General features: G+C 40.9%; 1 protein-coding gene across 1 annotated transcript in view; it reads left to right on the top strand.

Annotated features, from left to right (window-relative positions):
• The window catches only part of fer1l6 (fer-1 like family member 6), a 656531-nt gene that overhangs the window by 549265 nt on the left and 83258 nt on the right, over positions 1 to 24008 (top strand). The window contains exon 39 of the mRNA XM_034186126.1: positions 21769 to 21857. Coding sequence (XP_034042017.1) covers positions 21769 to 21857 — 89 coding nt within the window. The remainder of the gene's footprint in view (positions 1 to 21768; positions 21858 to 24008) is intronic.

Genomic DNA, 24008 nt, shown 5'->3' with positions numbered 1-24008 from the left:
AAGGCAGTCCAGAAAACACAGCAGCAGTACAACAATCATCAATCAGGCTTAGGTGTGGTTGGAAGAAATGGGCAGGAGGTCAAAAACGCAATGAGGCAGGCAGGACTATGAAACATGAAATCAAGAGCTGGAGAGAAGGTAGGTACAAGGTGCATCAATCTGGTGAGGAACAAACACAACCAGTGATCTTAAATAACCCCAGGTCAGAGAGAGAGAGAGAGAGAGAGAGCACCAAGAGACAAACAAGAAAGAAAGCTACAGAGAGACCCAAGCAGAAAAAAACCCAAGGCTTGAACAAATGGGCAAAGAACAAAACAGAACAAAACCAGACATAATATCAAACCCTGACAGTACCCACACACACACACACACACACACACACACACACAAACACACACACACACACACTACTGTTGACACCAGACGGCCCAGGAGAAGCAGGGTGAGTGGCATGAAAGTCGCAAACAAGGCCACCACTCCTCAGGGCCATAAGCTCTAACAATCAACGAAATACTGAAAACCGCGACAGCGAGAGGCCAAGACCCGGCGCACGGTAAAAAAGGAGCCACCATCCACACACCGGTGGGGGTGGCGGCGGACTAACTGCAGGAGGGCATAAGACACTCAACCGGACAGATTTGAGATGACTGACATGAAAAGTGGGGTGGACACGCATGGATCTGGGGAGACAGAGATGGATGGAAGCAGGGTTGATGACTTTGAAGACCAGGAAGGGACCAACGAACCTGGGAGCCAATTTTCTGGGCACACCCCTAAAGGCAAGGTGGCGTGTCGAGAGCCATGTTTTCTGGCCTGACACATAAGACAGGGCGGTGGCTCTTTACAGTCAGCGGCAGATTTATAAGCTTCCATGGAACGTAATAAGACCTACTGAACCCGGTCCCAGGTCCGTTGGCAATGAAGAATCAGACTGAGTGCTGAGGGGGCCAGGGAAATGGAATGGCACACTGGAATGGCAAGTAATGCAATTTCTTGAAAGCAAAAAGATAAGAATTCATCCAAACAGTGTTGCAGCATGCCATAAACTTCCTCGCCAGAACAGCAAGACAAAACCAGCAATTGTGGTTCATTTTGTGAATTGAAAGCATAAAATTGACCTGTTGAGACAAGCAAAATATCTGAAAGGAACTGGTGTGTACATAAATGAACATCTAACAAAAAAGAATGCTGAAATTGCCAGACAGGCAAGGTTCCTGAGAAAACTGAACAAAAGCAACATGGACAAGAAACTGCAAAGTAATGATCCAACTGAAGGGAACACCAGAGGAAGCAAAGGTGATTGTGATAAAAGAACTAAAAGAACTTGATCAGTATAAATGAGAACATGCTCAGTATTCAGGGAGTATCATTGACAAGAATTCTGTGATTGATGGAGAGTGACTAAAACATGGTCACATATGATAGTATAGTAGAGGATTTAGATGACAAGATATACAACATAGATAGGGATACAGATCACAATTTATCAATCCTTGAAAGTAATAACTGTGATTATTATACTGAGGAGCAGTTTATGAATAAGATAATGATGAAGGGTAACCTATCCATTATTCACTTTAATAGCAGAAGTTTAAATTGTAATTTATCTAAAATAGAAGATTAATTAAAACAGTTTAAAGACAGTTTTACTGTAATTGCTGTGTCTGAAACCTGGATAAAGAATGATGAGTTAGATGAACTTCAGATCGAAGGATATGATTTATATAATGTAAATAGAAAAAAATAAAAGAGGTGGGGGGTAGCTTTGTATATCAACTCATCCGTGAGGTGCAAAGTCATTAGCAATATGACATCAGTGGTTGATAATATAATGGAAATTATAACTGTGGAAATAGTAAACGAGAAATCAAAACATGTACTTGTGAGCTGTGTCTACAGAGCACCAGGAACTAAGGTAGAGTCATTCATTGACATTATAACAGAACTGTTTGACCAAATCCAAGCCAAAGAAGTGTTTTTGTGTGGTGATTTCAACATCGATATGGATAGTGGACTTCACTCTTTTGATGTTTTTACTGATACAATGTTTAGTTTGGGTCTAGTTCCAATGATATCAAAACCAACAAGAATCACATCTCAGAGTGAGACTATAATTGACAATATATTTACTAATATAATCATTGGAAAAGTAGTGAGTGGAATCTTAATAACGGATGTGAGTGATCACTTACCTGTGTTTGCTATATATGAAAAAAATTGCTATAATATCAAGGAAACCACCAATAAAATAAAAGTCAGATACGGATCCGAAAAAGCATTACAGGCACTAAAGGAAGACCTTAAAAACCAGAATTGGGATGGAATATTTGTAAATAATGTCAATGAAGCATATGATTCATTTATGAAAATTTTCACAATGCTGTATCATAAAAACTGTAAACTGATTAATTTTGCCAGGAGGGATGCTGTTGACAAACCATGATGACTAAAGGGTTAAGAAATGCCTGCAAAAAGAAAAATAATTTATATAAATGTTACTTAAAATCAAGGTCACGAGATGAGGTTAGATATAAGAGGTATAAAAATAAATTAGTAGAGATAATAAAAAAGCACAAAAAGGAATATTATGGTAAATTACTTGATAAAAATAGGGAAAACATAAGAGCTACATGGAGAGTAATTAATAATGTAATAAAAATCACAAAGAGAAACCAGTGATTACAAATTATTTTGTGAAAGAAAATGTATGCATACAAGATAAGACAAAAATAGTGAATAGTTTTAATGATTTTTTGTAAGGGTGGGCCTAAGTTTAGCGGCTAATATTCCAAAAACAAAGGGTGATACTGTAATTGGAAGTCTAATCATGGACAATGTGAACAGCATCTTTCTTGGCAAGGTTGAAAAGGAAGAGATACTGAACGTCGTGGGTGGTTGTGCAAGCAAGAGATCAACAGATTGTCATGATCAAGACATGTTTCTAATTAAGAACATTATCAAATCAGTCAATGTACCATTTACTTATATTTGTAATCTGTTATTTTCAACGGGAACTTTTCCTGATAGCATGAAAACAGCTAAGGTAATTCCACTATATAAAAGTGGGGATAAACATGTTTTTTTCTAATTACAGACCAGTTTCCTTGCTTCCACAATTTTCCAAGATATTAGAGAAATTATTCGTAAATCGATTGGATAAGTTCCTTGATAAATATAACATTCTAAGTAATAGTCAGTATGGTTTTCGAACTAGTCACTCTACAGCCATGGCAATTATGGAACTAACTGAAGAAATATGCACTGCAATAGACAATAAGGATTTTTTTGAGAGCATTTTTGTGGACTTCAAAAAAGCTTTTGATACCGTTGACCATACTATACTTCTTCAAAAATTAAACAAATATGGAATCAGCGGGGTTGCTCACAAACGGGTATCAAGCTATCTAGTCAACAGAAAACAGTTTGTACAGGTAAACGATGTAAGATCTGGATTATTAAGTGTTACCTGTGGAGTACCTCAGGGGTCGGTCCTTGGACCAAAACGTTTTACACTGTATGTCAATGATATTGTTAATGTATCTAAGATGTTACATTGTATTCTGTTTGCTGATGATACATTTTTCTATTCTGGTAAAAATTTACAACATGCATTGAGAGTAGTCAAAAAAGAATTCATGGGAATAAAAACTTGGCTTGACATTAATAAATTATCGCTTAACTTTGACAAAACTAATTTCATGATATTTAGTAATAGAGATAAAAATATGAATACCCCAATTATTATAGATGGTGTAGAAATTAAAAGAGTGACGGAAACAACATTTCTGGGTGTCATGATTGATGAGAACCTGAGTTGGAAATCACATATTAACTATACAAAGAATAAATTATTAAAAATATTGCTATACTACACAAAGTAAAAGAGATGTTAGATGAGAAAGGACTATATATATTATACTGTTCTATGATTGTTCCACATCTGTCCTACTGTATTGAAATATGGGGAAATGCCTGCAAAACATTTACACATTCACTTTTCATTTTACAGAAAAGAGCAATAAGGTTAATTAGTCAGAGGCATTATAGAGAACACACGAGTCCAATATTCCTGCAGTTACATTTGTTGAAATTTCATGACCTGGTTGATTACACTATTCTCCAGACAATGTTTAAGGCTCACAAAAAAATACTACCAACTAACATCCAGAACAAATTCAAAAAAAGAGAAAGCCAGTACAACTTAAAAGGAACAGAGATATTTAACAAACCAAGATTCAGAACTAAATTGAAGGAACATTGCATTTCTATCAAGGGAGTCAGTTTATGGAATAATCTGAACAAGGAAATTAAAGAAGCTAAATCAAGCAACATATTTAAAAAGACAGTTAAAATTAATATGATTTAGAAATACGACCTGATGTAATAATGAAACCGCATGTATATTTTTACTATTTATTTTTCTTTTCCTTTTGTAGATATTCTGATTGTAATGTTAATAATGTGATTATTATTTAATTTGGAAGTTAATCTTCTGTAAAAAGGGGTAGATAATATAAATTCGCTTCTTTCTACCCCCTTTCATTCAGGTGTATTGTTACGTTTGTTATGTTTTCTTTTGGAATGATTTTTGGTTGTGTGGTTGGAACTGAATGAAATAAAATGAATGAAATGAATGAAATAGCGTAGGTTGGTGACCAAAAACTACATGAAATGGAGAATAACCGGTGGAAGCTGAGGGTAAACTGTTTTGGGCGAGTTCAATCCAAGGAAGCTGATCAGACCAAGATGCAGGGTTTTGTGATGCGAGTAACTAGAGGCCCTTTTCTAACTCCTGATTAAGCCATTCCGCTTGCCCATTGGCCTGCGGATGGTAGCTCGAAGATAAGCTGGATGTGACCCCAAGGAGACGGCAAAGCTCCCTCCAAAAACGGGACACAAATTGCGGCCCTTGGTCAGAAACAATATCCTGAGGTAAACCATGCAGTTTGAAAACCTGCTTCAACATAACTACTGCAGTTTCCTTAGCTGACGGTAGCTTACACAGAGGGATAACATGAACTATCTTGGAGAGGTGATCAGCCACTGTCAAAACAACTGTATGGCCCTTGGAGGGTGGAAAACCTGTTACAAAATCCATCGAAATGTGGGACCATAGACGAGTCGGGACAGATAATTTCAGCAAGGAACTGGCAAGTGGGTGGTTAGAAGACTTATGCATAGTGCATACTTGACAGGCAGACACATATTCGGTAACATCCTTAATAAGGCCGGGTCACCAGAACCTTTGTTGTACAATAAACGAGGTTTTCTTGATACCGGGATGAGAGAACATACGAGTTTCATGACACCAGTGGATCATTTCCCCCACGTGAGCCATCGGAACAAATAGTTTTCCCCGCGGACACCCAGCGGGAACAGGCTGATTTAATTTTGGACTCAATGTCTTAGGTTAGTGTGGATACAAAGCAGGAAGGTAAACTTGTCCCCGGATCTACGGACACATCTCCCGGGTTCTCCTGTCGGGATAATGCATTGAGCTTACCATTCTTTGTGCCAGGACGGTAGGACAATGTGAAATTAAACCGGCTGAAAAATATGGCCCATCAGGCCTGGCGGGAGTTGAGATGTTTGGCTGTTCGTAGGTATTCAATATTTTTCTGGTCAGTGTAGACGATAAACTGGATTTTTGCCCCCTGCAGCCAATGCCGGCACTCCTCCAAAGCCACTTTAACTACCAACAGTTCGCAGTCGTCTAACTGTCCACGTTCCGCCATGGACAGTTAGACAAAAAGGCGCATGGATGCAGCCTATTGTCAGAGGGATTTCTCTGGGGTAGGACAGCACCTACTCCCACATTGGAGGCATTGACCTCAACCACGAACTGCCGAGTGGGGTCAGGAAGGAGCAGCATGGGGGCCGCGGTAAAGCATTTCTTTAGGACTCATGAACCCCTCATCACACTCCGGCGTCCAGACAAACAGACAGAGGGATGAGGTGACCGCATGAAGAGGAGCTGCGACTGTACTGAAACTACTTATAAAACACAGTTTCAGTACAGTCACAATTTCTAGCTTTACAGTAGAAATTGGCAAAACCTAGGAATCTTTGCACTTCGTTGCGTGAAGCAGGAACGGCCCAGTCTCATACCATCATAACCTTTGTGGCCTTTATTTCCCCTGCAGAAATAACAAAACCGAGATATAGACACCCATAGACTATAGACACCATGGGTCTATGGAATTCGCATTTTTCTGCTTTTACAAAAGCCGAAGATGTGTCTGTAATATGGTACAAACTTGTTGGGTGTGGGTGACTAGGTCAGGGGAAAAAATAAGGATATCGTCCAGGTTAACAAAATATTCAAGTAGTCCCGTAACACATCATTGACCAGATTTTGGAAAACGGCAGGTGCATTTGTGAGTCCAAATGGCATCACTAGGTATTCATAATGACCGGAAGGTGATTAGGTCATAATGACCATCACCTTGTCTTATCCGAACCAAATGGTACATTTTCCACAGATCGAGCTTAGTGAAAAATGTGGCTCCTTCCAACAACTCAAAAGCAGAGGAGATTAGTGGTAGCTGGTAACAATTCTTCACAGTGATGTCATTGAGGCCACGGTAATCGTTGCAGGGACAGAGACTTATCTTTCTTTTCAACAAGAAGAACCCCGCCCCGCGAGCGACAACGATGAGCGAATCAAACCAGTTGCTAAGGACTCCTGAATGTACTCATTCATTGTGAGGCTTTCAGGTGCCGACAGAGAAAAGAGCACCCAGGGGTGGAGATGTCAAAGGACCAGCCTCTCCAGAGTCTTCATCAGATGTGATGTCAGCACCACCGGTCTGAAGCTGCTGAAGTCCTCCAGGTGTGGTGGCCTTTTATTCTGAACCGGGATCACACAAGAGGTCTTCCATAGCTGAGGCACTCTCCTGCTCAAGTTGAAGTTACACAGCTGGTCTGCATAGGATTTGAGGAGCCTGGCACTGATGCCATAAGCACCAGTTGCCTTCTTCACCTTGACCTTCCTGAGCTCATTTCTCACTTGGGTTATTGAGAAGGACAGGCAGGGGGGTTGAGTGCTGGTCAGTGGGGGTGAAGTGGTGGGACTATTGACAGGAGGAAGCAGTAGGGAGTGATTGTGAAAACTGTGTGGCGTGAGACACAGGTGGAAAGAGGGTGGGGCAGTTTACAAGGGGCACAGATGAGGGGGGTTGCAGCAGGGATGGCTGAGCCAGGGGAGGGGCAGGTGGCTGATCAAACCTGTTGAAAAACAAGTTTAGGTCATTCACCTACTTCACATCCACCGCAGCCTGGGCATCAGGCTCTTTGAGAGCAGAGATGGTTTTTAGGCCTCTCTTGACTCCCCTGGTGTTATTCTACAACCCCTGGCAAAAATTATGGAATCACCGGCCTTGGAGGATGTTCATTCAGTTGTTTAATTTTGTAGAAAAAAAGCAGATCACAGACATGACACAAAACTAAAGTCATTTGAAATGGCAACTTTCTGGCTTTAAGAAACACTATAAGAAATCAAGAAAAAAAGATTGTGGCAGTCAGTAACGGTTACTTTGCATCTTTGCATCTAGTCTGCATCTAAAAAGGAGTGAACACACCTTGGAGAGCTGTTGCACCAAGTGGACTGACATGAATCATGGCTCCAACACGAGAGATGTCAATTGAAACAAAGGAGAGGATTATCAAACTCTTAAAAGAGAGTAAATCATCACGCAATGTTGCAAAAGATGTTGGTTGTTCACAGTCAGCTGTGTCTAAACTCTGGACCAAATACAAACAACATGGGAAGGTTGTTAAAGGCAAACATACTGGTAGACCAAGGAAGACATCAAAGCGTCAAGACAGAAAACTTAAAGCAATATGTCTCAAAAATCGAAAAATGTACAACAAAACAAATGAGGAACGAATGGGAGGAAACTGGAGTCAACGTCTGTGACTGAACTGTAAGAAACCGCCTAAAGGAAATGGGATTTACATACAGAAAAGCTAATCGAAAGGCATCATTAACACCTAAACAGAAAAAAACAAGGTTACAATGGGCTAAGGAAAAGCAATTGTGGACTGTGGATGACTGGATGAAAGTCATATTCAGTGATGAATCTCGAATCTGCATTGGGCAAGGTGATGATGCTGGAACTTTTGTTTGGTGCCTTTCCAATGAGATTTATAAAGATGACTGCCTGAAGAGAACATGTAAATTTCCACAGTCATTGATGATATGGGGCTGCATGTCAGGTAAAGGCACTGGGGAGATGGCTGTCATTACATCATCAATAAATGCACAAGTTTATGTTGATATTTTGGACAATTTGAAAGGATGTTTGGGGATGATGAAATCATTTTTCAAGATGATAATGCATTTTGCCATAGAGCAAAAACTTCAAAAACATTCCTTGCAAAAAGACACATAGGGTCAATGTCATGGCATAGAGTCAATGTCAATGAGCAGATCTGATTTGATGCAGGTGTTAATTTGGGGGATGAAAATTTACAGGGTGATTCCATACTTTTTTCCTCAGAATTGAGTGATTCCATATTTTTTTTCCTCTGCTTGGTCTAAAAAAGTAACCGTTACTGACTGCCACAATCTTTTTTTCTTGATTTCTTATAGTGTTTCTTAAAGCCAGAAAGTTGCCATTTGAAATGACTTTAGTTTTGTGTCATGTCTGTGATCTGCTTTTTTTCTACAAAATTAAACCACTGAATGAACATCCTCTGAGGCCGGTGATTCCATAATTTTTGCCAGGGGTTGTACTTGCAGCTGGTCCTCCATCTTCCTCCTGTAGCTGTTTTTCCCCCTCCCTGATCTTCCACCTCAGCTTCCTCTGTACAGCCCTCAGGTCTTCCTTCTTTCCTGATCTGAAGCCCCACTTTTTCTAGTTGAGTTGACCCTTATAGTCAGGGAGCCAAAGGCCCAAATTTTGGCAAACCTGGTTTTGCTGGACAAAGTTTATTTTCTCTGCTGTTTGCTGTTTCCTGTAGTCTGGGTGTGCAAAAAGAGGATCAGATGGACCCTGAAGGTCTGGGTACTGAGCCACCACATCTGTTGCTAGATTGAGGCAGATCTGGAACCAAAGGAGAAAGATGAGATGGATCCTGCATGTCATCAGCTATTCCACAAAGAAGAAGCAAAAGCAAGAATTGAAAGGACAGGGAGAAATTGATGGCTTGTCTCCATACTTTAAGCCCCAGGGAACATCCAGTGGGAGCAGTTTTAAACATCATCATTGGTAGGTTAGCTCTGATGATTGTCAGTGTTGATGATTCTGTGGTGATTGAACACAAAATGCTAGAGGACTTCAAGAAGACATGGCCTGAGGAGATTTATGACACAATATTGAAGAAAGTCGAGACGATGACAGCTATCTGTTCCGTCAAGGTTGGTTACACGAAGGTCTATGATATACTCGTAGGTCATTGGATTGCTGTCTAGTGTACACGATATGGATGCTTGCTTATGATCTAGTGCCTGTCCCCACCTCAGTGTTCAAGAAGGATGGGATGCAGAGCTGAACAGGCAAATTCAAACTGAAGAGTTTGTTGCAGGTGGAAGTTTCCAGGAGGAATGTCGGTGATGCTAAAGTAACTGTTATTGATGGATCAACCCTTTTGTGGCCTGCACATTGGCCTGGAGATGGTTCAGTGAATGACTTCATGGTGAATGTTAAGATTCAAATTGCTTCATACCTGACAAACAGTGAGGTGTACCTCATTTTTGATAGATGCCATCACACGAGATGGCAGGGAGACAGGAGTTAGCAGGAAACATCATCTGCATAGGACAACAAAGCTGCCAGCCCTGAAGGTTGTCTTGTCGTCTATTGAAAACAAGAAGTAGCTTAATCAGATCCTATGTAATGACTTGACACAGGTCAGGCTCTTTCATCAGCAGAGCACAATGAAACACAAGCTTGTTGTAACAGGGGAGAATCCCAATCCCACTGAAATCTGTATGGAAGAGATAAGGACCCGTACTGACCTCGAGACTCATCACTAAGAAGCTGACATCATCATTGTTGACCAAGTCTTGCAGTGTGTTGAAGAAGCCCAGCATAAACTGTCATTTCTGATGATACAGATGTGTTTGTATTGCTTCCACACCACTACGAACAGGGAGGGCTGAACGTGCCACTGACAATGGAAACTCCAAGCAAAGAAAGAGCAATACCAGACATGAAGCCCACACTGACTAAGCATTAGGAAATAGTGAAGATCCTTCAATCACCCATGCTATATCAGGATGTGACACAGTAGCTGTCATGGTGTGAGGTTGTAGGGGATTTTGTTGGTTTGTTTTTAGTAGTTATTTCTTGTGTGGGGTTTCTGTGCAGGCTGGGTTGGTGTTTTTCTGCTTTGCACTCTCTTGTCTTTCGGTGTGTCTTGGTCAGTAGTGGGCACAGATTTTCTGGGCATTTATTTGAAAGACGACCTGACTTGGAGCACAAACACTATGGTTACCATCAAGAAGGCACAGCAGAGACTCTATTTCCTGAGGGTTCTCAGGAATAACCATCTGCCACAGAGACTGCTGGTGTCCTTCTATCACTGCTCCATAGAGAGCATTTTGACCTACTGTCTGTGTGTGTGGTTTTCCAGCTGCACAGTCCCCGCCAGATTGTTAGTGCTTTTTGCCTGCGTTTCCAGCTCTCATGTTCCGGTTTCCTTATTCCTCGCTTTTGTCTAGCTGGGTACCTATCGCCCACCTGTCTATTGACCTCGCTTTTTGTCTCATGCTTTGGACATTGCTGCTTAGTACTGTTTGTTGGACTCGTGTACCGAACCCAGCCTGGAAACCAACTAAAGCCTTTTGAACAATTTGCATTTGTGTCCTGCCATGTTCAGTCTGAAAACAGTCGTGTGTTATTTTGGTATTGGTGAAGGCACAGTGATCAAGACCCTCAAGGACATGAAGGATGAATATGAGTTGTCAACAGTAGGAGATGTGGATGCACCACTCGAGTAAGTAATTGAGCAAGCCATTGGTTACATCTCAGCCTGTTATGGCAAGGACATGTCACACACAAGGATGCTGATATGGGGGAAAAAGAATTTTAAAGGCCATACATAACCAGACGTAACCAAACATGGCCTCTCTTCCACTCACGAAGTATTCACTAAGAACATGAAACATGCTCATTTTCAGGCAATTCTGTGGTGATGTCCAAGGGACAAGCCTCCACCCCTGAGCTCATAGGAGTTTGGTTGGGAGAAGGACACCAAAAACAGAACACTTATCCCAATGTGTCTTCCAGAAAATACAGAATCTGCCCCATATTACGAGGTCTGTCAATAAAGTAACGGACCTTTTTATTATTTTTAAACTATATGGATTTGATTCATATGTTTTTACGTCAGACAAGCTTGAACCCTCGTGCGCATGCGTGAGTTTTTCCACGCCTGTCGGTGACGTCATTCGCCTGTGAGCACGCCTTGTGGAAGGAGTGGTCCCGCCCCCTTGTCGGATTTTCATTGTCTGGAAATGGCAGAATGATTTGGACTTTTTTCCATCAGAATTTTTTCAGAAGCTGTTAGAGACTGGCACCTGGAAACCATTTGAAAAATTTATCTGGCTTTCGGTGAAAATTTTACGGGCTTCACAGAGAATAAGGACTGTTACTGTTACTACAGCTTTAAGGACGCTCTGCGCACCGCGCTTCGAGCTGCGACGACGAGGCAGAAAACGCCATATCATTTCTAAGCTGATAGCTCTGTGGATACTAGACCGTCGTGTGCACTTTCTCTGGTTATCACAAGAGCTGGACATCAGCCATTTTCCGGCAGATTTCACTTTTAACAAGAGATTTTGTCATGGAAAGCCGCGCGGAGGCTTCGTGCGTAACGACCGATTTGCTGTTTGAGTGAGACAAAGGAACACCTCCATTTCGGCGTGTCAGAGGACAAGTGTGTGTATAAATGTGATCACAGACAAACTGAGGAGAGCTGACATTTGCCGTTTGGTATGCTTATGTATTTTGGGATGATCATTGCCAAAATGGAACATTGATAAGACTAAAATTTTTGGAGAAACTATGGATGCTCACATGCATCCTCACACATGCTAATATCTGCTGAATATCTTATAAATCACTCCAGAGGTGTTATTAGGTTCCAAAAACAGTGTTTTCCATTATAGAAGTGTTTATTTCTCATTAGCATTTACATGATATATAACAAAGAGATTATATTTACACACAAATGAAACAGAGTTTCTACCGAGCTAGCAGCCTGTGATGTCACTATGCTAAAGTTCGATAAATGGTTTATAAATTGTTCCAGAGGTGTTATTGGATTACAAAAACAGTCTTTTCAGTTTTAGTGTTTATTTCTTGCTAGCTTTTACATAATATTTAAGAAACGTATATAAACATAAAACGAAGCAGTTTTGAAGAGACCAGCGACTGACATCACAGTACGCTGTTAATTTCCTCTTAATTACATAATTAAGAGGAAATAAAAGGGTTAAACCCTTCCTCTAAAATCTGTTGACCTCTAACATTCTAACAACATTCTGGACTCACCATTCTGGACTCACATTCCATTCCAGCTCATTATAGAAACTTTTCATAATTTATTACCACCCTTGAAAAATGTCAGCTACCTATTTTATAAACACTATCCAATCTAATGGCCATGGATCCCCACAGACAACGTGCTCGTTCTGGAATAAGGCTGTAACAAAACACACTGTGGAAAAATTGAGGCACTGTGAATACTTTCCAGTATTGTGTATATAAACTACCACACAATGAAATTCTTACTGTGTTCATTCTCCCTAGAAAAACTGCATGTAGAAAGTTCACATCAGATGATTTATAAAGAAAACACATTATAAAATACACATTATTAGACTGAAGAATGAATTATATACACTATTTAAAGGATGTACCATTTAGAGGATCTGTGGATGTGCAGTTTATGCAGTACTGGCAATTTTATGCAGTATTGTGGAGTTTAAAGCAGTATTCCTGCTGGGCAAGAGTCATAAAGTGCACGGGTACAGAAATAGTGAACAGAGCTATCATAATAAATACTTAGAGGATGATCGTAATATCGATGAGAAGAATGACAGTGAAATAACAGTCACTCACATGGTGGTGGAGTCAGTGTGTAAGAGAGTTATTGAGAAGCCTAATGACCTGTGGGTAGAAGCTGTTCAACAGCCTAGTAGTCCTGACTTCAGACTCCTGTAGCCTGATGTTAGGAGTATGAAGAGTGAGTGTTGGGGGTGTGTAGTGTCCCTGATGAGGTTGTGTGTCCTATGTAGGACTCTGGTTTGGTAAATGTCCTGCAGTGAGGGGAAGGCTGCCCCAGAGATGTACTGTGAGGCCTAAATCACATGCTGAAGAGCCTTCCTGTCTTGGACTGTGCACATACTGTACCAGATGGCAGCAATGAAGACACTCTCAATCATACACTTGTATCAGTTACTGAGAATTTTGGTTGACATACCATATTTTCTCAGTCTTCTCAGAAAGTCTCTGTTGAGACTTCTTGATGATCTGTCGGGTGTTGTAAGACCAGGTGAGATCTTCACTAATGTGAGTCAAATCAAATCAATTTTATTTATATAGCGCCAAATCACAACAAACAGTCACCCCAAGGCGCTTTATATTGTAAGGCAAAAGCCATACAATAATTACAGAAAAACCCCAACGGTCAAAACGACCCCCTATGAGCAAGCACTTGGCAACAGTGGGAAGGAAAACTCCCTTTTAACAGGAAGAAACCTCCAGCAGAACCAGGCTCAGGGAGGGGCAGTCTTCTGCTGGGAGTGGTTGGGGCTGAGGGGAGAGAATCAGGAAAAAGACATGCTGTGGAAGAGAGCAGAGATCAGTCACCAATGATTAAAAGCAGAGTGGTGCATACAGAGCAAAAAGAGGTGAATAAAAAGAAACATTGGGTGCATCATGGGAAACCCCCCAGCAGTCTAAGTCTATAGCAGCATATCTAAGGGATGGTTCAGGGTCACCTGATCCAGCCCTAACTATAAGCTTTTTCAAAAAGGAAAGTTTTAAGCTTAATCTTAAAAGTGGAGAGGGTGTTTGTCTCCCTAATCCAAATTGGGAGCTGGTTCCACAGGAGAGGAGCCTGAAAGCTGAAGGCTCTGCCTCCCATTCTACTCTTACAAACCCTAGGAACTACAAGCCTGCAGTCTGAGAGCGAAGCACTCTATTGGGGTGATATGGTACTATGAGGTCCCTAAGATAAGATGGGACCTGATTATTCAAAACCTTATAAGTAAGAAGAAGAATTTTAAATTCTATTCTAGAATTAACAGGGAGCCAATGAAGAGAAGCCAATATGGGTGAAATATGCTCTCTGCTTCTAGTCCCTGTCAGTACTTGAGCTGCAGCATTTTGAATTAACTGAAGGCTTTTCAGGGAACTTTTAGGACAATCTGATAATAATGAATTACAATAGTCCAGCCTAGAAGAAATAAATGCATGACTTAGCTTTTCAGCATCAATCTGAGACAAGACCTTTCTAATTTTAGAGATATTGCACAAATGAAAAAAAAAGCAGTCCTACATATTTGCTTAATATGCGCATTGAAGGACATATCCTGATCAAAAATGACTCCAAGATTTCTCACAGTATTACTAGAGGTCAGGGTAATGCCATCCAGAGTAAGGATCTGGTTAGACACCATGTTTCTAAGATTTGTGGGGCCAAGTACAATAACTTCAGTTTTATCTGAATTTAAAAGCAGGAAATTAGAGGTCATCCATGTCTTTATGTCTGAAAGACATTCATGCAGTTTAACTAATTGGTGTGTGTCCTCTGGCTTCATGGATAGATAAAGCTGGGTATCATCTGCGTAACAATGAAAATTTAAGCAATGCTTTCTAATAATACTGCCTAAGGGAAGCATGTATAAAGTGAATAAAATCGGTCCTAGCACAGAACCTTATGGAACTCCATAATTAACCTTAGTCCGTGAAGAAGACTCCCCATTTACATGAACAAATTGTAATCTGTTAGATAAATATGATTCAAACCACTGCAGCGCAGTGCCTTTAACACCCATGGCATGCTCTAATCTCTGTAATAAAATTTTATGGTCAACAGTATCAAAAGCTGCACTGAGGTCTAACAGGACAAGCACAGAGATGAGTCCACTGTCTGAGGCCATAAGAAGATCATTTGTAACCTTTACTAATGCTGTTTCTGTACTATGATGAATTCTGAAACCTGACTGAAACTCTTCAAATAGACCATTCCTCCAGTGAGTGCCGAGGAATTTGAAGGTTTTCATTCTGCTGCACCTCTGTGTGTGAAGAGTCAGTTGCATTTAAGGGAAGATTGAATCAATCAATCAATTTTATTTATATAGCGCCAAATCACAACAAACAGTTGCCCCAAGGCGCTTTATATTGTAAGGCAAGGCCAAATAGACCATTCCTCTGCAGATGATCAGTTAGCTGTTTTACAACTACTCTTTCAAGAATTTTTGAGAGAAAACGAAGGTTGGAGATTGGCCTATAATTAGCTAAGATAGCTGGGTCAAGTGATGGCTTTTTAAGTAATGGTTTAATTACTGCCACCTTAAAAGCCTGTGGTACATAGCCAACTAATAAAGATAGATTGATCATATTTAAGATCGAAACATTAAATAATGGTAGGGCTTCCTTGAGCAGCCTGGTAGTAATGGGGTCTAATAGACATGTTGATGGTTTGGATGAAGTAACTAATGAAAATAACTCAGACAGAACAATCTGAGAGAAAGAGTCTAACCAAATACCGGCATCACTGAAAGCAGCCAAAGATAACGATACGTCTTTGGGATGGTTATGAGTCATTTTTTCTCTAATAGTTAAAATTTTATTAGCAAAGAAAGTCATGAAGTCATTACTAGTTAAAGTTGAAGGAATACTCGGCTCAATAGAGCTCTGACTCTTTGTCAGCCTGGCTACAGTGCTGAAAAGAAACCTGGGGTTGTTCTTATTTTCTTCAATTAGTGATGAGTAGGAAGATGTCCTAGCTTTACGGAGGGCTTTTTTATAGAGCAACAGACTCTTTTTCCAGGATAAGTGAAGATCTTCTAAATTAGTGAGACGCCATTTCCTCTCCAACTTACGGGTTATCTGCTTAAAGCTGCGAGTTTGTGAGTTATACCACAGAGTAAGGCACTTCTGATTTAAAGCTCTCTTTTTCAGAGGAGCTACAGCATCCAAAGTTGTCTTCAATGAGGAAGATTGCGTTAAGTGGAGTGACAAGTGTTTTAAACCTGATCAAAGCAATCACTACACACGTGTCAGCAACCATGTGATGTGTTGTGTGATGAGTTATGGCAGACAATGAAAAGCTGGATAGCAAGTACTACATGCACCTCAAAAGGCAATGCCCATCTTCTGTGTGAGTGGGATTTGTTTAAACTACCAGACCATGTGATCACGCTAAAAGACAGAATGCGTTCCACTAATGGCCCCTTCACACATAACACAAAGTTGGGAAAATGAGGCTGAAAGCGGCCGAAAAAGGCTGAATTGTCAAACCTCAAAAAATAGGAGAGGTGATAGTCTAGTCACTAGACTATCACCTCTCCTAGACTCTAGTGGTTAAGGTGTTGGGCTTGAGACCAGAAGATCCTTGGGCAAGGTCTTTAATTCCCTATTGCTCCCTGTGTGTAGTGAGCGCCTTGTAATGGCAGCACCCTGACATCGGGGTCAATGTGAGACATTATTTGTAAAGCGCTTTGAGCGTCTGATGCAGATGGAAAAGCGCTATATAAATGCAGTCCATTTACCATCAAATTCCAGCCGCTATTGGGAGGGACAGATGGTCGGACAGCTATGTACGGATGCCGTTCGATCCCGCAGTGACGGTTTTGTAACATGTGCACAAACAGTGCAACCACGTGAGAGGTATGATACCACATTGTGCTCACACAGCAGCGGAAGCAATTAAATGTTGTACAAATGTACATAAATCGAAGAAAAAGACCAAATAATGAGAGCATAGAACATTACAAGAACAATGAATGTACAGTTCAAAAGACACATTGCACCAAAATCATAACAGTTTAGATTTCGGTTGTAATCCGATGATCCAATGATCCATTGGTATTACTTTGTGCGCTTCCGTGACCGGTTTCAAAGTATACGGCATTCGCAGAAACAGCTACGGAGACATCCAAAAACAAAGTACTTGTGAATACTCGGCTGTTTCTGACAAGTAACATAGCTGCCCAGCATGTGCTTCAATGGAATGTAGCTGATAACGTTAAGAACGGAGGTACAGATTAATTTCAAAGTTCACATAAGTGTGATGTCGTGTTATGATGACTCGTTTTTAAGTGATAACTGTTCATTTTGATATAGTCACGGTAAAAGCTGCGGCTCCAAGAAGGTTGATGTCCACCTGCATGGCCATGAGCCATCAACATAGCCTGTCAGTAATCATTTCTGCTCCAGGATTATTTTTGTGCACGATTAGTCATGAGTGTTGTTATCAATAAAATTTAAAAAACATCTGCTGCCGGGGAATACAAGCGTCTTGTCAGCTGTACAGCACGCGCGCACACACACACACAAACACACACAGTGAGCTTCACAGGACACACACATTACAGCTCCAAATTTCCACTCTCTCAAAGTAAAATAAATAAATAAATCTAGTAACAAAACACAAAAGGGGTAAAATTCTAAACATGTTATGAATTAATTTTCAAATGTAGACTTCACACAATCAAAGAAGTGCGTGTAAGATTGTTGCAGCTGCAGCTCTGCCTCTCTCTCAATTGTGGCACGTAAAATAATGTCCATGGAAATAATGTATTCTATATTCTATATATGAATTTTTCCAATGTAACAAATCCATCTCTGTGTCCAGGCAGTCTGTTAAAAACAGTGTCAGTTGTCCCATATCTATGTCCACAGCGTCAGTAACCAGCATCCACACAAACACCGCGTCGACCACACTTTAAGCTCTAAAATCCGACACTCTGAAAAAGTTAAGAGTTTCAGGGTGAAGCGGGTTGTTTCCACCCTGTAAATCCACTTTAGAATGGCAGCTCAGAAGCTTAGTTTTTGTACAGAGCAGGTTCGTTTCCTTCTGTTTGTCAGTCATTGGGATGTTTCTGTTTTGCTAATTAGGACATCATACACTGAAAAATGCAGAGAATTGCCGAGTGAAATGTTTTCCAGAAATGCACCTGCCAATGCACAGAGTGAGAGGAATAAATCACTAATTATTAGCACATGTGTGCAGAGACACTTAAAATCATGAGTACTTTTATGTTGTCTTACGAACTTGGACATCCTTTAAATTTAAGACAATCATGTTACTGGTAATGATGTGTAATTGTTGCCTGATGACTTGATGGTCTGTGTTGGACAGTGTTGCCACAATTACTTTGAAAAAGTAACTTAGTTACTTTACTGATTACTCAATTGTAAAAGTAACTAAGTTAGATTACTAGTTACTTTTTTAGTTACTTTTCCCAGCTGCCGACAACCCTCTGCCACCTCAACATGACAATGATACCTGTTTTGCCAAAACTCACTTTATAGTCACCCTTTCTTGACTTCAATGAAAATAAATACTTGTTTTATAAAAAGTAAAATAAAGACGTCTTTCTTGACCTCATATTTAACTGTTGACAGCACTGTAACAGTAAAACTTGCAATTTCGAGCCTACATTGTTTATAAAGGTAACTATTAAATTCTAACATTTTTCTAACATTTAAATTCTCTCTAAACATTTTACTTGTCGAAATTATTATTATTTTAAGCAATATTAGTTGTAGTAAAAAACGGCTTCAAAATTGCACCTTTAATCTAGGGGTGTTGTGGGGGAAGGGGCACATCCTTGCCCCACGCCCCCATTCCATCTAGATTCGCCCCTGCTTTGGCGTTTGAGCACAAAGAATGGATAACATTTATTTATGCAGAAAACAGGACCAGATTTACAGGTAAAGTTTTATTGCGTTTTCACATCATGTGGTCCTCAGAAAGAGAGTTTAGGTGCATTTGAGTGGAAAATAGTGTTAGTTGTTGACGCGTCGCGGAGGATCAGCTGTTTTTAACGACCAGATACAGAGCAGCTCAGCTCAGAATTCTAAATAAAGGAGGAAAAAAAGTATAAAAATGTCTTCGTAAAGCTCAGTGCAGGTGTGCTGATCACCACGCTTTAAGAGGTGAGGACGAGTCGAGCAGCTGCAAAAAACCGCGGATTAAAAGCTCACAGCTCGCTTAAAGTGGGCAGTTCAGTCGAACCCCGACCTCCTGCCCACGGACCAAGTTTAATGCTGTTATCGACCCACAATGAAAAATAATAGTAACGCACAGTGACATGGAGAAGTAACTTTAATCTGATTACTGATTTGGAAAGATTAACGCGTTAGATTACTCGTTACTAAAAAAAGTGGTCAGATTAGAGTAACGCGTTACTAAGTAACGCGTTACCGGCATCACTGGTGTTGGAACAGAGGAAAAAAATGAACTTTGTTTTGTCAGTTAAAATATTTAATTCCTGTTAGAAAGAGCATACAATAAAAGAATTATCATCCTTCTGTTCCGTTATGAACCATGGCCATGGACATAAACAAGGAATTAATGAACTGACATGAATGAATCAATGCGCTCATGTCATGAACATATCAGCCAGCTCTGCGCGCCCAGCTGTTACTGCCCGATCAGCATGCAGCACGCTGAAGGACACCCCATCATATGGACTATAATTCACGTAGTGGACGTGACAATTGCCTCACCAGTTCACATGATCAGATGAATATTTTTACATGTTCTTCATGTCACGATATGTGTTCTCCAGCTGTGAGTAGCGATGACACAGAGGTCAGCTGTGACATGATGACCAGCTGCCCATGCTGACCTGTCAGTCAGGCTGTCAGTCATGCTGTCACGTGACGGACGGACCATGTGGACATTGCGATTGTGTGTCACGTGAGGTGCAACGGGCCGGTGACCTGTTTTTATTTTTCACCATGTCAAGAAAGGCCATCAACACGTGCTTTGCGGTGGCATGTTGAGAGATGATGTTCTTCATAGCACAATATGTGTTCTCCAGCTGTGAGAACACAGCTGGAGAATAGCGATGACACAGTGGTCACGTGCAGCTCTGACTGCATGGTCATCGCCATGTGCATGGCTGGGGGTGATCAAAGGTGATCTTATTTGTTGTTTATTTTTCCCTATGTCGTCGTCGTTTGCAGACACATATGCACCACTGTGCATTGTACATAGGTGATTGGAGCACGTGGCAATAATGTGTTCCCTAGCATTGCATTGTGATGACATGGCGGCTGTGATATGGAGCAGCACAAGCCACAGGAATGCAGTCACTGGCCATGGTGGGCCATGGTTCCTGACATCCAACCCATAACATGATTACATGTCAACCTTGGTCCCCTGACAAAGGCATGACTGTAGTGCATGTGAGCGCATGTGATCATGTCAATACAGACATCAAATCACAGACGAGGGACACGCCCACCTGCCTGGAGCAACAAAGCACTCACATGAATGGACTCACAAAGGCAGACCCCAGGACGTGGGGCAAATGAGCTGCCCACGCTGTCTGTCAGCCAGGCTGTCACATAATGGAAAGGCTGTGTGGACATTGCGATTACGTGTCATTTGACGTGCCTGTCCAGTCGGATGGTGCACTGGTGCTGTGGCACACAGCTGGAACAGCTGGGTTTTTATTTTTATCTCTTGTGGTGGTGTGGGTATGCTGCTGGCCATGATTCCACCTCCAGCAGGACATGCTGGATATGCCATGATGGGTGTTCCACAGCTGTCAGCTGTTCCATCATGAGCATGACAGCCATCCACATGTATACATGCTGCGCTGGACAGTGATCACACTACACTCCAGCCACCGTTCAAGCCTTTGCTTGAAAGCCCCACCAGTGGTGTTGGATATTCATGGGTGGCACCTGGACTCTGGCTGAAAGTTGGTGGAATGGGTACTCGCCCGCCATTTGGCCGCTGGTGCGAAGGATGGCTCAATCACAGCATTCGGCCAGGGTTCAACGTGGCCGATGATTTCGTGCAGCCCCTCAGCTGCAGCTCGATTTGTCCAACCTGCATACTACATGCCATGCAAATGTTGTGACCATGATCAGATAGCAGTATGACCTCATCTTGACGGCATTCGAACGGTTTTCCGGTGCAAGCAACACAAAATGTAAAGTGCATGTGCTGTGCCCGAATGGATGTGGCAACTGCTGTACGAGGTGTTCGAGGCAGCCTTGAATTTTCACGAGTGCCATTCGAAGTTTCCTTTGTGTGCCATTTGGCCTCAATAGTGTTATGTGTGAAGGAACCATAAGCTTTTATACACAATTTCCACAATAATTTGACTTACTCTGAAATTGTTCAGAGAAGACATTGTGAGCATGTCTTGAAAAAATATCTTCAGTAGGTCACCATTTCAAGGTCAGTTTGCTATTAGCATATGTACCAAGATATTTAAAATCCTATCCTATCTCAGATGTGTGCCTGTTTATCTTAATTGGCTGCATTAAATCTTGGCTATATTATATAAGTTTTTATTTATATTTATTTCAACGGAGCTTGTCATTACCAACATAAATCATTTTTCACAGCTGCTATTGGAGTGTTCAAATCCTCTGAAGCACTCTTCTGTGTGTGTGTGTGTGTGTGTGTGTGTGTGTGTGTGTGTGTGTGTGTGTGTGTGTGTGTGTGTGTGTGTGTGTGTGTGTGTGTGTGTGTGTGTGTGTGTGTGTGTGTGTGTGTGTGTGTGTGTGTGTGTGTGTGTGTGTGTGTGTGTGTGTGTGTGTGTGTGTGTATATGCCACAGGGTCAGGTCCAAATGTGGGTGGATATGTTTCCGATGGACATGCCGCATCCAGGACCTGCAGTGAACATTTCACCACGAAAACCCAAAGGGTGAGAGCTGTCTGTCAGTGCTCCTACTGCTCAGCCAACTGATCTTCTTCTTTAGTGGCTCCCATTAGGGATCACCATAACCAGTGGTGGGCACAGCTAACCAAAAAATTAGCTTCGATAACAGATAATCAGCAAACTAAAAGGTTATCTTTTATAAAGCTAAACCAATAAACCCCCCCAAAAATTTATCAGAAGCTACAGATAACTGATAAACTCCAGTATTGTTTCCTGTACACTTGCAACTACTAACAAGCTGATTTTGAGTTTTAACTCCAGTTCTGGTAGCATCAAAGGTGACGACAGACCCAAACAATGAGTCAGCACTTCTGTCTTTGTGCACCCTGCCCACTACTGGAAGCTACTGTTTACTACATAGCTTTCAGCAGCGAAGCAGTTGAAAGGAGCAACAAAGCTCAACTCTCTACTCAATAACAATGTTGCCGTGAGGCGGAGGTCTTGGAAAATAAAGCAGTGCTGACTTATGGTTTGGTTTATAAATAAAATTAATACTGATAGAATAACTCCATTAATGTCAATTCTGTAATTTGTACAAAGTTAAAATATAACATGTATCTTTTAATGTTGAATAATGCACTAATTCTGAGGTTTTGTATTGAACACAGACAGATGGCAAAGGATTATGGGTAAAATGTGCCTCCACTAACACTGAATGGTTGACTCATTCATTCTATGTAAACCAACACATTGTTGGTTGGTGTGTCATGTGTTGGTGTTTACAGATAAATGTACTTTTGTAAACTATGCCATTTTTTATTTGTAAAAAAAAAAAAAGGCATTTTCAAAAAAAAAGCCAAGTTGATAACCTTCTGATATAACCGGTATCAAAAATAAATAGAACACTACCAACTTATGCTGGGTACAGTAACTAGTGGATGCTCAGTACTAGGGTGAATACTGCCATGAACACCACTGGCCAGGAGATGGCAGTACAGACTGTGAAAACTTGTCAAAACAAAATTCCAGATAATCTGTGTCTGCTATGTTTAAGATGTGTGGAATTTAATAAACGCAAACTGAATTTCCCACATCTTATATATATTACTCTGGAACAAAGACGACAGACAGTGTTGTTTGCTATTAGGGCAGGACTCTAATAGTAAACAAGAATCGATTGCAATGATTCCAATTGAAAATAATGGAAAAGCAACCTGGGCTTCTTCTGGCATTTTTACATAAAACCAACACAAAAACAACATCTATAAACCCAGAGAATATATTCACAAGAGTTTTAGGCACAGTATACAAAGAGTTTAATGCTGTTGTCCGTGTGGAGCCTGATCAGAGCATCTCAGATGCATTTCTTTGTTGTGAATGTACTGAGGTACCCATAATGCACCTGGGTACAGCATGTCCACACTAAAACCTTCAAAATTAGTGCATTACTTTACAACTAAAACATATATCTGATATTTTCACTTTATAAAACTTCAGACGTGATGTTAATGTAAATAACTTGTCCGAAATTAGTTTGGTTAAAATTTTAACCATAAGTTAAAACTGTATGCCTCTGGATGACTTGGGTGATAATGCCAGCATATCAGTATAGGGTCAAAAGAAATGAGCATTTTTTTCTTTTCTGTGACCAGTTCTCCTTTGCCTGCAGAGAATAGAGCGGTTTATTTTAGAACCAGCTTTTCTCTGTTTATGGAGGATAGAACTGCGCATTTACTATAAAACATTTAACAGGTAGGTACTTCACTGATTTTAGATTTCATAGATGTTTGTAACTATTCAGCTTTGTTTACCACATCTGCAAAAATATGTTAGCAGTCTAATAATTATCAGACCAAAACTTATCAGAAGATAATTAGTCAGATGGTTTTCAGAGTTATCTGAAAAGCTAATCTGATAATGAAAACATTATCTTCGATAATTAGCAGTTAGCGGATTAGTGGAACTGTGCCTACCACTGACCACAACATATCATCTATCTCCATCTCAAACTGTCCTCTGCATTTTCCTCTGTCAGACCAACCACCTGCATGTCCAACATAATTCTTTGGCCTCCCTCTTCTCCTCCTGCCTGCCTGGTGGCTCCGTCCTCACGGCATCCTTCTTCCTCCTCTGCACGTCTAAACCATCTCAATCTTGAAACTGTCCTACCTGCTGTCCCTCTGATATGTTGATTCC

This window comes from Thalassophryne amazonica, chromosome 14 (assembly GCF_902500255.1).
Source record: "Thalassophryne amazonica chromosome 14, fThaAma1.1, whole genome shotgun sequence".
Lineage (NCBI taxonomy): Eukaryota > Metazoa > Chordata > Actinopteri > Batrachoidiformes > Batrachoididae > Thalassophryne > Thalassophryne amazonica.
Note: the sequence above shows the minus strand (reverse complement) of the source record. Positions and strands in the feature narration are given on the sequence as shown.